The 14,798-nt window shown below is 40.0% G+C and overlaps 1 protein-coding gene across 6 annotated transcripts in view; it reads left to right on the forward strand.

Annotated features, from left to right (window-relative positions):
- SPSB4 (splA/ryanodine receptor domain and SOCS box containing 4) overlaps positions 1 to 13,346 on the forward strand; it is a 93,217-nt gene extending 79,871 nt beyond the window's left edge. For 3 of the 6 annotated variants that reach the window (XM_035544681.2, XM_035544683.2, XM_035544682.2), the window contains one exon: positions 12,046 to 13,346. In XM_035544681.2, coding sequence (XP_035400574.1) covers positions 12,046 to 12,173 — 128 coding nt within the window. In that variant the 3' untranslated portion in view covers positions 12,174 to 13,346. Of the gene's footprint in view, positions 1 to 595; positions 631 to 7,071; positions 7,121 to 12,045 lie in introns of those variants that run through there. The other 3 variants (XM_035544684.2, XR_004778278.2, XM_050712551.1) reach the window with 3 other exon arrangements.
- The last annotated feature ends 1,452 nt before the right edge of the window (positions 13,347 to 14,798 follow it).

Genomic DNA, 14,798 nt, shown 5'->3' on the forward strand with positions numbered 1-14,798 from the left:
TCCTGCACTCAGGTATCCAAGCATTGGCTTACACAAACAGACTTATTCTTGAAAACCTTAACCTTCACATTTGCTAATTCCCAGATAAGAAAATGTATGCTCTTGTAGCTAAAACCATGTTGAAATTAGTTGATGGTTTTGTACTGAGAAATTACTCTATAGAATGCTAGAATTTTTTGTTCTGTGCTGTTAATCAAAGCACTTTCCTTAGCATAAGTAGCTTAATTCCAGCACATAAAAATAAATAAACAATATATGTAGGAAGGAGAGGGTTTTTCAGATGTTTCTCTGGTGTTCATCTCTGCTTATGTTCTTGGAAATGTGCGTGTATGTATGTCATAAATATAAATATATATTGTATATATGCACACACACACACAGAGTGGTAAGCTGAGTGCCTCAAACTAGAGGGATATTGTTAGAGGGATGATGGCATGCTCCTTCCCACAGAAATGAGAGGTGTGCGAGTACATAAAGAGGTGTGTGAATTGCTCACTTTGCTTTGTTGTTCCCAGATGCAACACTTTTCTTAACTGCCAGCCTTACAAACTGACTTTGGGATCTGAAAATCTAGATAAATCTTTGTTCATTATAGCTTCTCTGCAGGCCAAATGATGCTCACCTGTGCAACTGCATCAGCCAGATGGCAGCGAAGGGTGGAGGGAGCAGGAAAAGGCCGTTTGCGGATGAAGCGTATTTGGTGATGAATCAGTAAGAAGCAATAAAGGCAGACCCTTTGTGCTGGTTTATAGTTGCTTCCAGAGTGCAGCCACGCTGCTCGGTAGGTCAGCAGTACTTGTTTTTCTCCTCATCTTGTTTGACATCAGTTATGCCCTGTGCAGATGGTGATCATAAAACCATGGGTGGATAACAAAGCATGGGGACAGAAGGACAGGACCAAATGTGAAGCTGGGAGATGTGTGTGGAGGAGATGACCCAAACAGAAGTCAGTGTTCACGTTTTGCTGTCCTTCTGTTTGTGTCTTAATTCTCTTGAACGGCAAGCTAGCACTACCAGGGGAAGAGTCCTTATGTGTAGTTTGAGAGGTCCAAAGAAACTGTGTGAGCTGGACCTGGTGACCTGGAGGATGACGGGGCAGGGGCCATGGCTGGTATGCTGCTCACCCATCCTTTACCCTCAGCAAATTTTGTGCTGGTTCTTCAAAGGCTCAGGGTGTGGTAACACAACCTAGAGCAGTTGTAGGAATGCATAATATGCAAATTGGCTCTTCACACTCTTATTTCTCACAAAGTGACCGTTTTTAATACTGGCGTTGTAGGCAGTGGCACAGCAGTGTGAAATTTCAGGCAGAGCTTTCCCAGGGTTGGAACATGGTAACAGGACCTTGTGAGGAGAAGAGCTGAACAATGGTGAGTAAAGGTAGCCCTGTGTGCTCTACCTGGTCTGTGAGTGTGTTTGTCTTCAGAATGAATGCTTTAGAACTGTCTTCAGAGAGCATCAGCTCTGTTTGCATGCAAGGAACAATGACAAATCCTAAATTCGGTATGAAAATCATTCAGATTGTCTCTAGTACCCATTTTGTGCTGAAGAAGATTATCGTATTTAAGGAAAAAAATCCATTTCAAGAAATGGAAATATAAATAGTATTGAAATAACAGGATCAAACTGATATACTGAGCCTAATTTGCAACTTCATTACTCCAGATTTATTTCAATATAATTCTATTAATATCAAAACTAGAGTAACAAAGTGACAAATCAGGTCTGTTGTTTGCGGATCTCCCCTAGAGATCATTAGTGTGTATACAATTGCATTAAAATTTAAACGATACACTGCTGCCAGTTTTTCACTTGGTTTGAGGAAATCTGCATACGTTGGAGCCTCCAGGTAATTGAAATTGAAACAGTTGAGAAGATGTCATGTAACAACGGTACAAGGAGTATAGTCAAATTTCATTGTCTCTAAACAGCTCAGCACAGTTTGTGTAAATTTAAGCAGGATAGTCGTCAATTCTGTCACCCAGTTAATTATGGCAAAACTATGAAGAAAGTGGCAGTGTGATACATAAGATATCTTGAATTCCATTTAATTGCTAGCTAGAGTAAATAACTTTATTTTTCAGTATAATACTAAAAACCTGTACAAAAAAACTACCGTTATAGGTTCCTGCTGAGAACAGTTGAGCTGTAAGCAATGGAAATCTTGAATGAACACGCATTGTTTTATTGTGGTAGCATTTAGAAATTCTCATGAGGCTCCAGCATGGAGGGCACAGTGCAGGAAAAGATGACAGGGTGTCCCACACAACGAGTAGGTCGTATAAAATACTACAGGTAGATGGAGTAGGCCAGTGGGAGACGGGGAAAAAGGGCAACTGGATGGGCATTGGAATGGGCTGCCCAGGGAAGTGGTTGAGTCACCATCCCTGGAGGTCTTTAAAAGACATTTAGATGTAGAGCTTAGTGATATGGTTTAGTGGAAGACTTGTTAGTGTTAGGTCAGAGGTTGGACTAGGTGATCTTGGAGGTCTCTTCCAACCTAGATGATTCTGTGATTGGCTTAACCCAAAGTACAGAATCTGCTTAAGAAAAACTATGAAAACTTAACAGTGTTGAATATTAGAATATTCTAATCAGTGTGATCAGGTTTCTCATCAAGAAATCTTGTCTTCCGCTGTAATACTGTTAGGGCAGGAATGTGCCAGTGAATTGAGGGATAGGCAAAGATTTGCCCAAAAACTGTCAATTTTTTTCCAAGAGCATTAAAACTTGTTCACAACCATAAAAAGTTGCTGTAGGTGGGTACTTGTGCAGGGGTATGTTATATGCTCATTTATGAATAACTTTTCGTGAAGAGATAAAAATGCAAGAAATTTTCAGAATATTTCAGTCATCACGTTGTGTATTATTTGCACTGTGTGAATTCCTGTTGCAGGAGTTGTCTGTAGTGGTTCATCCTTGAAACCTGAACTTTCCTTCAACTTTCTCAGTTATTACTTTGCCTATAAATCTGTCCATAACCCCCTGAACAACATTGTCTTTGAACTCCAGTGCATCTACTCGGTGAAATTCTCATCCAAGCTTTAATCTTCTCGCACCTTGATATGTTTTAAGTTCCGTCTTTATGGCCTGGCATACACAAGCTGAATTTAATGGTGATAAATGTGCTTCTTGAGAGTAAAAGCTATAAAGTGTGCATTAGAGATTAATCCAAGCCAAATCCTCATTCCCAACATGCTAAACTCGTGTAAGCTTGAACTGAGGGAGGTGCTGAGAAGCCCATGCTTGTAGCTTAGGCTCATCTCTAGTATCAAGTACTTCTTTTTGTTGTTGTTGTTGGTTTTAAAACAGCATGTATTTATGTTAGGTGTCTTTTCTACTAGAAAATATTTAGATCACTGGAGTTAACTGTCTCAATTTACCTTCATATTGTGTTTGAGAGCCAAGTGAAGAGTTGTTTTATGGAAGTATTTGAGGGCAAGAGAAGAACAAACAAATCAAGATCAGAAAGCAAAATCTTTTCCATCCTTACTATTTATGTTTTCCTGATACCCACAGGGAATGAAATCATAGATGCGCTTCCTCTTTCAGAAGAGAAGTGGCCATAGTGTTCTCTCTCTTTCTCTTTTTCTCAGAGCATGCAAATCTATCGAGCTGTAACAAAAACAGCTTATTACAGGGTTTTGCTCCATTCATTTGCTGGTAAAATTCATTATTATCTGGATCTATTTTGCAGCTTCTGAATAACAGTGCAGTGCTAATAATCTGTAAGTTGGATGAATAGTGTGTTAAAATGTTTTCAAATACAAATCAGAGCTGTGATTTTTATTACTGTAAATGGAATTATTATAATGCACATGTGCATTTAAATTAGCTTCCCTAATTCAGAAAATGAAGGTTTTCAGGAGAGTTTCCACTTTGTTGTCACAGTGCATCTGTTTGTAGATTTGGTCCAGGTTTGGGCCCGGGGCCAGACTTGGTATTGCCCCATGCTGTAAATGTGCTTCATCTAGAGCTTTTTAAGGTGGATCGTAGGCCCACGTGGAGGCAAAGAACTGTGCTTAACTGCTGTTCAGACAGACACCGAAGTCATGATGATGAGCTAAAAAGGCCCTTGAGGCATGGCTGAACACTTGTTTTTGAAGCAGTGTAATAATACTAAAAATTCAGATGAAGATCCAGCAGCTCCACGGACATGTCTGCTCCGGAAGAGTTTATGATAACCAGTGCACTCACACGAACCAATGCTGCTAGTCGTCAGGCGTGTCTCATCGGGTTGTGAGAGAGATGGCAGCAGCCCAGTTATGTCGGAGCTACTGTGACCTGCCCTGACAACTAGTGCTGGTAATCCACAGACTGTCTCGCACCTCTCTCCTTACATCTGCAAGGTGTTTGTGTTGGTGTAGAGTATTTTGATTTGTCGTAGACCTGTCAGCATTGTTGTGTTGGGGCAGTCATTTTTACATCTACGAAGTGGGTAGCAAGACTTTTGGGTGAAGTCCCACAGCAAATCACTTCATCTCAGTTTGCTGTCCTGTCTTTAACTCCCACTGCTCCCAGTTCAGGCTGGGAAGGAGATCAGTCCCTGGGCCAAGGCATTTGTTTTTCTTTGTTTTAGGGGGAGGGAAAGGGAGGACAAAAGAGCACCAGCTCTGATTACAGAGTTCCCTGGGGTGATGGACAGGTATGCTCCTGGGCCCTCTCAGCTCTGCAGGGCTCACCTCAGGAGCAGCAATTTAAAGTCCTGCTGCAAACTTCCTGTGGAATCTCTGGACAAGACATTAACCCACTGTTTATCACTGTCCTTTCATTAGTAAAATCAAGTGTTGACAGACTCTGCTTTCTACTTGCAGGGACCAACACTAAGTTAGTACTTGTAGAGTACACTGAGCTTCCTAAAAGAGGGATGCTGCAGAGCGTAGATGTGACTCTCAGCATACAGCCCTCCTACAACAGGCAAATTACTTTTCTAGGGAAAGCACTCCTGTAAACCATGTGCTTCAGGCATATGTTTAAGACTACTAAATTGAAATCATTATGAATAATTTTTAAGCTTGGATTTAGGCATGTGCTATGGTGCTTTCTGAGGCAGGACCCATAGTCTCATCTTCCTCAAAGCAGATTACAAATAGTGAAATGTGAAAAAGAAATTGCAAGGAGGTTCACACTTGTGCTCAAATGACACATTCTTTATCAAACCTCGAAAAGCAGCCACTAGTTTGGGGGAATTTTGTTTGGTTCATTTTCATTCTGTTCTGCTTTTCAACTCTTCTCCTCTCAAGAAAGCACAGCTGGAGATGATTAACTGAAAACAAATGATACTGCAGAATATCTGCTTGTTCATTGCTGCTCTTTCAGCTTAATTCTGCTAACTGATGCCTGATTGAAGCTTTAAACAGTGCACAACTGTGTTTTACGCTTTGATGCAAAAGGTATCTGTAAACCAATTCCCCCACCCAACATAAGACAAGGGGGGCAGAAGCGTAACCCTGAGTCATTTCTCTCTTCAGACTTCTTTACCTTCCTTTCCCCCTTCAATATACTTAATTTCAAGTACCAGATTTTTGGAGGTTAGCTCAGATACAGGGGTTGTTGATGTTATTTTTGTATATTTACTTCTTTTTGCCCAGTCTGCTAAAAGCAAGGTGCTGATGTGGTGCTACATAAGGCTTTATTTGTCCTAGAAGACAACTGCTGGAGATGCTGCTTATCAGTCTTGACTGAAAACAAAATCTCACCATCTGCTGCCCGTTACGCTGTTGAAGAAGGAGCGCGATAGCTTGCAGCTGTATGTGAAAGCGCTGCGGGGGGTGAGGTGATGGCGGTGGGGCTGCAGGAGGGCGTGCATTCACTCTGTCCCCAGCCATCTGCTGGACCCCCTGCTCTTGGGCAGGCCCTTGTGGGAACATGGGAGAGATGACAACGCCCTTTGGTGTTCCCTTTCCACCAGCAGAACTCCTGGGAGGGGTTGTTCTCCTGGCCCACCTGAGCCGTAACTAAAATGCGATGTTCTGAGGCATTCCATGTGTACAGCTTGCTGGGTTAGGCTGCAGAGTTTATAGGTATCTGTGGGAAAAACAGATAAGTGATTTCTTCAATCCTGTTATGCTTTGACTGAATTTTCATTGCTGTTAGGAGATTTATTAGTATTTTTTATGACCGGTCATAGCCTGTGTTCTTTAAAATATTATTTGCAATTTCCTTTCTCTAGAATGTGCCATTTAAGGAACATAAGTCAAATTTTCCATCAGTTGCATCAGGGAAGTCATAAATATGTCAAAGGGGGTGTATTTATGTATCGTATTATGTGGGAGAAAGAATTTGGCCTGTACTGTGTAAAATTAAAACAATAATTAAGCTCTGGCAGGAAGGTTGGAAGGCAAACTGCTGGCTTATATATATTTGTATGTTTATTGTACGTGATAATTAAAGAGTAGTTATAAATTCTCATATACTCTAATTCCCCCTAATGGAAATATTTAGGTACATTACCCCTTGGCAGGTGTTTTCATATCTGGAGGAAGAGGGAAAATTCAAGAAAAAGATTAAAAAGGGGTGCTTTGGTCTAAGGTATGGTGGGAACACCGGTGCCCTGATGGGGCAGGGGGTCGTCCATCAGAACGGGCAGGCATTAGACAGCAGTGAAATATGCAAAGTGTGCGATGAGAAGTGAGCAGGGAAAAGAACTTCATGGCTGGGACCAGAGTGGTGCTGAATTCCTGGTGGAGAGGAGAGGGCAGGAGTGGGAGTCCAGCAGTGTCCACTAAGTATGTAGCATTTATAGAAAACATTATGCCTAAATTAAGATATGAACGGAGGCATCATGTATTTCCTCAGTTTCCAAGATTCTTCTATGCATCAGGCTTTTGCACAGAGGCTATTTTCTTTCTCTGTCCTTGAGGCAGTGTGTCTGCACCCGATTCCTCTTGCAAAGTGACGTGTATTTGGGAACAAGAAAGATGATGCAGCGGTTGCCTCATTACTGAGAACTGTTCACTCGTGGCACTACTGTTAACACTGCAAAGTTAGGTCTAGGGAGATGCCATCTGCTCATTTTGTGATGTGTGATTGCATCTGTCTTGTGATACTGCGCTTTTTCTTTTTTCTTAGCCTTTTAAAGCTGCCTATCAGAGTCGGAAACTAACGTGAATTGCTGAGTGTAAGTGCTTTTTATTAATATTTTAAGACCAAAAATATCAAAATATAAGTAATTTGTGTCATTGGTGGACACCAAAATAAGCTTTAAATAAATTCTTTGTAATTCTTTCTAATTTTTTGTGGCAACGATTCTCACCAAACCTTACTTCATTTTTCAACCAGCTTTAATTTTGCTTTTCTTAAGACTATTTTTATTTTATAAAATAAGATAAAAATGTTCTTCACAGATCAATGAAAGCCACGAACGTTATGGGTTGGTTTAGCTTTAAAAATTTGTTTCAAAAATGATTATTGTAATTTGGCAAATAACTGTCCTGTGCTAAAAGCTCTTCTCTTGTACAAGCATTATGTAATGTCACAGTTAATAGCATTTAACGTTATTGGATGCTAAATGACTTTAGTATCTCGACTATAAAAGCCTGTTTACAAAGACGAGGCATTCTTGTTGGAGTGCCAGATTGTTAAGTAGCTACAAGTTGCCAAAACTCAATGAACTTTCAGCTGGTAATGATGTGCGAATTGCTATCAGGGCTGCGTATTTATTGGTAAAATGCTCACGAGTGCTTCTTGTTCATAGCTACAGACTTTACCTTTGTCCTTAAACCATCAGTGAGGCCAGTGGGATGGGTATGTCTAGGAGCAGCTGCACACCTCGCACGTGGCTCCTCACAGCGGAGGGCTCGGGGGGATCGTGGCCCTGCCCGAGCAAATGTCCATTTACTTATTTATTCATTTATTTATTTTAAATGGGCCTTCTTTGTAAGCTGGTACAAAATTGGGAGGTATGGGAGCTCACCTCTGCCACACAAACTGAGCAGTGTTATTTTCTCACCGTTCTGTTTTCCTGTTAAAAAACAGTTTTCTGTGATGTCACAGCCATGAGAAGGTACCTCTGGGTAAGGAGGTTTCATAATAAACTGTAAAAGAGAAGATTCCTGAAAACCCATTCAGAAACGTGATGGGAGCCTGGAAGGAGGCCCCATCCCGGACATTACCAGCTGAGCTGCGGCTGCTCGCTCTTCTCTCAGTTCTGCTGGAGCCCGAAAGGAAACGTTGGGTTTCCTGTGCAAAGCTCACTGCATTGCGCTGGAATATCTCACTCTGAATTTCTTAGCCTAGTTGGGAATTCAGTACAAAGAGCCATTCTTGTGAATCTTGTTTTTTTTTCAATTTTGTATTTCAGCTTAGTGATTCATTCCTCCTTTTTCTAATGGATAGAGCGTTACTGGAGTCCACATAACTTCAGTGAAATGGCTGGGTGTGTGCTTTTCGGGGGATTGAGTCCCTCCAATTCCCTTCTGTTGTGGGCTATTCTAAAAATACAAATTTCTTTAGAGAAAGGATAAAATATAAGGCATACTAGGTGTAGTAAATACTGTGATATTCTGATTTATCGTTTTCTGCTCTTGCTATGGACATCAACCAGTTAATATCCCTGTATTAAAAAATATAAAAAATATCCAAGGTAAAAAATTAGTGTTGTAGAAGAAAAATGTCTTTTCAGTAGTCAAATTTACAGATGTACATGTGGCTTCAGAATATCCACATTGCGATCTCTTGCGTGTTACAATATCCTCTTCTCATTTGCACTGTTGAGTGTTTGGGATGCACAAGGTCTTTGTGTGTGCTTTAGGTGGGGGTGCACAGCAGGGCATGCTCAAGATGGTTGAATTTTTCCTTTCCGAAGGGATTGAGTTTCTCACTATGGTTTTGTTCCTGACTGAATTTCCGTGAAAACACAAAGCGATTCTGGTGTTTGCATATGAGTGGTGAAAGAGGCAGTTCTGCTGTTAGAGCAGATGATGAGCAACCTTGCAGCCATCCAGCTCCTGGCCAGCATTGTGTGCTGTCGTTGGCTCTGTCCCCCCTCACCCAGCTCCAGCAGAGGACATGTCAAAGCCGGTGAATCATCAGCACCACGGTGTGGGCCACGGCAGAGCCTGGGCTGGGCACCAGCAATGATTGTTAAAGCTGCTCTGAAATTACCACGTGGTCACAGCTGGCCTGCGGGGCAGTTGCACGCCGGCATGCCTTTGCCCTGCCGGTTTCCAAGGTGGGGGCCTTGGTGGCACCCTTCTAGCCCAGGGTGCTGGAGAAGGATCCCCAGCTGTGAGCATGCCCTCCCAGCACCCGGCAGGGTATTGCTGAGGGACGCAGCTGGATGCCAGAGCTGAAAGGGGCTCCCTGCTGCCGCAGGGCATGGGGTCAAAGACAGCTTTGCACAGTCCTTACACACAACTTCTCCTGCCCTCTCACCATGTTAATACAAATGGCACCACCTGGAATTTGCCCAGTTTTCACAACCTAACGTGTGCTTCTTCAAACCCAAGCTTTCTTCCAAATGATCCTCATTTGTAAAATACGTAATAAAAATGTGAGATGGGAGAGTGCTTGCACTGAGGCACATAGCAAACGTTCAATAATCTTCCGCTGAGATAGGCTGCCTGAAAATTTTCAGTCTTTAAAAAGCTTTACAGTTATATAAACTATTTTGAAACCTAAGATTTCTTTTCCTGAATTTAATTTTTGATCATTTAGGACTATTCACAGCTGCAAGAAGTTTTTATTTACAATGCGATCATTACAATTTTTTCTTGAGTTGTTACAGCTAGCACCCCAGAAAATATAACATCTATTTTAATATTGTAGGACAAGCCTGTTATAGTTTTTGTGGGTGGGTGGGTATGTGTTTTTTTTTTTTTTCAGTTTAAAGTGCTGTTGGATAGAAAGGAGAATAAAGAGAATATAGTTAAATTTTCAGGCTGCAAAACCACATTCAGTATTTGCAATTTAGCAGCTGTTGCAAACACTTCGGGACATTTTCTTTAGCATTTGAACATTCCCTGCAGAAGTGAGAAAAGAGATGTTCACTTAGCATTTCAAACATGAAAAATATTTTAACCTTTCCTTAAATTGTGTTCTAAAGTTTAGAATTAACTCTGTGTCTGGCTGCACAGATGGCTATGTTTTGCATTTTCCTTTGTCTACGAGAAAAGGAGACCATGTGATCAGTTAATGGCTTAAAACAGTTAGTCTTTATTTTATATGTTCTTTATGAGACCTCAGGGATTCAGGGAAGATACTTGGAAATTTGTTGTTTATGGTGTAAGACCTGTGATATGTGTTGTACTCCGTGTCCTGGAAATTATGAGCTATTTTTGTTCCTACTTATTAATCCCGGTTAATGAATTTTACAGCTTCATCCCTTAAGAATTAATGTTCATCATTCTGGTGTGTAAAAATTAAAATTCGGATCACCAATGTATAGAAGTTTCTATTTTATTACTGGAACATGTGGACTCTTTTTTAAAACTTCTAATAACTGAATTCTGCATGAACTAGAAGTGGATTTTAAGGAGTGGTTTTAAAGATAAATATGCTTTTTAGTCTTTCAGCATACCACAGAATGCTTTGTAAGCTTTTTCCCTGGACAATTTTGGGAAACAGCATAATGAGCTGTGGACTCTACAAATCAAATGTGGTGCTGGGATAAGTGACAGAAAATCCATGAAGTTAGTGGTGTGTCAATTTTAGTATATAAAACCAATCCTTAAATCTGGTATTTTGTGCTTTGTAATGATTTTCTTACAAGCAGATTTTAAAATTATATCAGCTGAAGGATTGGTAGAGTAACATGTAGATGTTTAGATCTACATACGTGGCGCATACAAGAACTGACAAAACCCATGGGAGCTGAACAATTTTGAGGGCTTGTAAAAAAAAAAAAAAAAATATATATATATATATATATATAAAAGGCTCTTGCTGTAATATAGGCACATGGTAGATTTTTTTTTTCCTCCCATTTGGAAGTATATTAATACTTTCGGTTTAAAAAAAAAAAAGGTTTTAAAGGCTACTACTGTTTTTATCCTGTAAAGATAAAAAGTTTCCTGTAGTCTTTTCTTTTAAGCTCTTACCCTTTTAAAGCAACGTGTGCAACCAGATGCATCTGGTTAAAGTTGTTCTGGAAGAGGGGCATAACTGGTTAGAGGCTTTACAGCTTTATTCCCGTTCCTGCTGCAAAATTATTTCCATTGCGACCCCCACAATCACAGAGGTCATTCATGTTACAATCAAATAGAAATGCTGCAATGTTCCTGCAGTTCCACGAGATGTGCAGATCAGGATAGGAGATCGGGGTTAGGTGGTTCGAGGTGCTGTGATCACTGTTTGGGCCTCCAAGCTTAAGTGCTATCTACCAGGCATTTCTGACAGATACTTAACTCATTTCTATTAAACTAAGAGCAGCTACAGATGTTGGTTTTTGTGTTTTGGGAGTGTTTGTTTCTGTCTGAGAACATACACATAGTGGCTTCCAGTCAGCTGAATCCTCCTCATTTATTCATGGGGTAAAGGTTGCATTTCCTCTAGGTTTTTGAGGGTGTTTTATTTATGTTTTTGCTTCTAATGAGCTTCCTAGACAGAAAGGCTAAGCGAGTGTTGCAGGAAACGTAGTGTTTGCTGAGAAGTTTGGTTACCCTTGAGTACCATTTCCAGTTCCTAAGGTACAGAAGGAACTGGTATGCAAGGGTCAGGAATTGCCAGCTTAGTTCATGTTAACACAACATGAAGAATGTGGTGTTATAGTGTAGAAGCTCTTTGTCTTGTTAGAAATCTGGAAATGTAATAACTTGTTAAGCTGCAACCTTGAAAGTCTGAAGTGTGGTTCTGAGTTATTATTTTAAGCCTTACAGATAAGGAAGCCCCGTCTGAAACTTCATGATTGGTGAAATGGGTGAAATCCAAGCACAGAACTCTGTCTTTGCTTCTACTGAGCATCTTAGTTGCCTCATGGTTGTCATGTTTTCCCAGTGCTATTATCTTTTTGACAGCTTAATACAACACAGAATCTATGTTAATAATAAAACACTGAGTGTAATTGAAGATGCTGAAAAATTAATTAATTTATTTTTTTTTCTGCAGCGGAACCCCTGCCTTTAATGGACTTGTGCCGAAGATCAATTCGTTTTGCTCTTGGCAGAGACCGCCTGCATGACATAGAAATTCTACCTTTGCCTCTGTCTCTGAAAAATTATTTACAATATCAGTAAGATGTCTAGAACCCTCTGGCCTCACATTGGACTACATCAATGCAAATGGCAGAAAATTGTTTACAGCAAAATATAAATCTTCGTGATGGACACTCAAGTGTTATTTAATTTTTAATATATATTTTTTCTGAATCAGTGAAAGCAGATCACTGTGGGGGACTACTAAAGAATGTGAAAACATTGATTTGATCAAGATTCATGTATTATCTGTTGCCTGTTATGTTTACAGTCATGAAAGCCATTATCTTCAGCTGTCATGTATTGTTTTTTCATTGATGCCTCTGAGAAATGCCAAGAGAAAATCTGACCTGCAAGGTCTCCTGTCATGCAGAACAGAGCATTCTTCAATAATATATATTTTTTTTCTTTGTCTCTCCTAAACCCCACCCCAATAGATATAATAAGTTAGCAAAGGAAAAATCTCAATAATAACTTTTGGAAAATGCTTAAATCTGACCTTAAATCCCCAGAGCTGTGAAGAGCTTTGAGTGCTCTGCAATCAATATAATCAGGCCTATAATATCTAAAAGTTCTGACATTCAAAAAAAAAATCTAGGCAGATTGTCTAGAAGAGTTTGCAATTTAAAAACATGAGAGGAAAAACTGGTATATGTGTCTGAAAGATCAACTTTTGGACATGGTAAGTGAAGTGCAGTCTATTGTTTTCAAAACCAAATCTAGTCCCTCCAAAGTTTTGCAGTTTATAACAAAGTGCTCACTAGCCCAAGAATTTAGGATATTTGTATTTTAGAAAGCTTGTCACTTTTTTATTTGAATAAATTTATAATTTTTATGTGGTATGAACTCTAAATACTTGGTTCTCTTTTTAATGTATGTGTGGCTATAATGTTTATTTATCTGTTTAGAGTCTGTGGAGTTCTCATTTAACTGTTACCCATCTCGGGGTTACTGATTTTGTTGTTTTTTCCCCATCTCCACCCGAAATGTATTAATTTTTCAGGCTCATCCTGTTTTTAAGATGCTGCTTTCTTACTTGCATTTCTTACATGTTTCAAGTTATCTGCCCAATCAGTTATCTAGTTTTTAAACTGGAAGTTGTTGTTATGGCAGGATGTCAAATGTTTAGACTGAGCTGCCTTCAGCATATTTTAATGTGAATTTACTGATGAATGAGGAGAAAATTTCTAATAAAGTCTACTGTCCAAAATAAAACTTGTCTCCTTTGATGAAGTGTTAAATAACATAAACTTCAACTCTGTAGGCAGTGCTAGTTCCTCCTGCAGCTTTGCAAATGTTTCTGTCCAGCACGATTTTGGAATTGCTGCTTTGCGTTCATGTGAGTGAAGGCAATCACATCGCAGGCAGTGTAGTGTCCCACTCCCTCTGAGTACAGTTGTACTGAAGACTTCTTTTAACACATTTCTAGCTGGATTTCTCTAAACAACACCTCAGCTTTGTGCTAAATTGCACTTTGAGACTCCGTGATTGAGGTAAGTTGACATTTGACCACCATGCATGGGTGATACAGGCACATACACTGACATATGCCGATGGTTGCCCTTCTCTCAGTCATGTCAAGGAGCAGAATTAACAGATTAAATCAGAAAAGAGAAACGAGGTTAAAAAGCTATAGCAACATAAGCAAGAGTGGGAGGAGCAAGGGCAAGGTAATGTAGGGATGTCAAAAGTGAAATAACAAGGATTTGCCTGTCTGGGCTTAACAATGCAAGTTGATGCATGTTTCAGCACCTACTTATTTTTGGAAATATTTCACTTAGGGTGAGGGGTGCGTGCTGTATTCCATACCTTAGTCTTGTAAAGGGGAAGAAGTTACAGCTGTGGTCTAGATTTCTTACTTTTCCCATTTGCTTTGTTTAATTTGAACCTTTTGCCTTGCTAGGTACGTAGGAGGAAGGAGATATAACAACGTACCCAAAATGAAAAGTAGAGCTGTATCAGGTGATCTTTCATAAACCAGGCAAGCAGCTGTTCAGGAATGGCATAGTAATCCTGGTAGACCTTAATTTTCCTCCTCTGAAATCCATTTTAGGTAAGCATTTTCCAAAATTAGCGTTGTAGTGTCTATAACTAGACTTCAGGTTCCTTTGAATAATAGCAGTGACACACACAACTGTTGAAGTGTTGTCTCCTCCTTTGTTCTTAATTGACCCAGGCTTTTTAATGTGACAGTAAAGTGGGAACTGATACCATGAGACAAATGAATGGTGCCTCTCTGTGTTAATTAACCCAGTTATTTTACAATAGGATTGAAATTGCAGTTGGTGTCTTTTCTGTGATGGTGATTCCTCTATACCAAATGTCTTTATTTTAACTTTCAAACATTTTTTTCTAACATAACTGTCACCCAGGAGTACTAGCTTTATTCTTTTCCTGTCCCCTGCATGTGCTGTTGTGATTCTGTGGATGGTAGATACACCCTTTCACATAGGCATAGGGCCCTGTTTTGAGGGGCCAAAGTCTTTTTGGTTTAGTTTTCTTTGTCCACAGAAAACTTATGAAGGAGGATATACTATGGAGAATAGTAACGATTCTTCAGTGTTTGTGCTAAACACCCCTTTGCAAATAGATTCTCTTTCAAGAAGGCTGTAGGGAAGCCAGAGTGCCTGTCTGCATTGCTAAGACTGATCCAAGCAGAGAGGCTGA

This window comes from Cygnus atratus, chromosome 9, assembly GCF_013377495.2.
Source record: "Cygnus atratus isolate AKBS03 ecotype Queensland, Australia chromosome 9, CAtr_DNAZoo_HiC_assembly, whole genome shotgun sequence".
In the NCBI taxonomy this organism is placed as follows: Eukaryota; Metazoa; Chordata; class Aves; order Anseriformes; family Anatidae; genus Cygnus; species Cygnus atratus.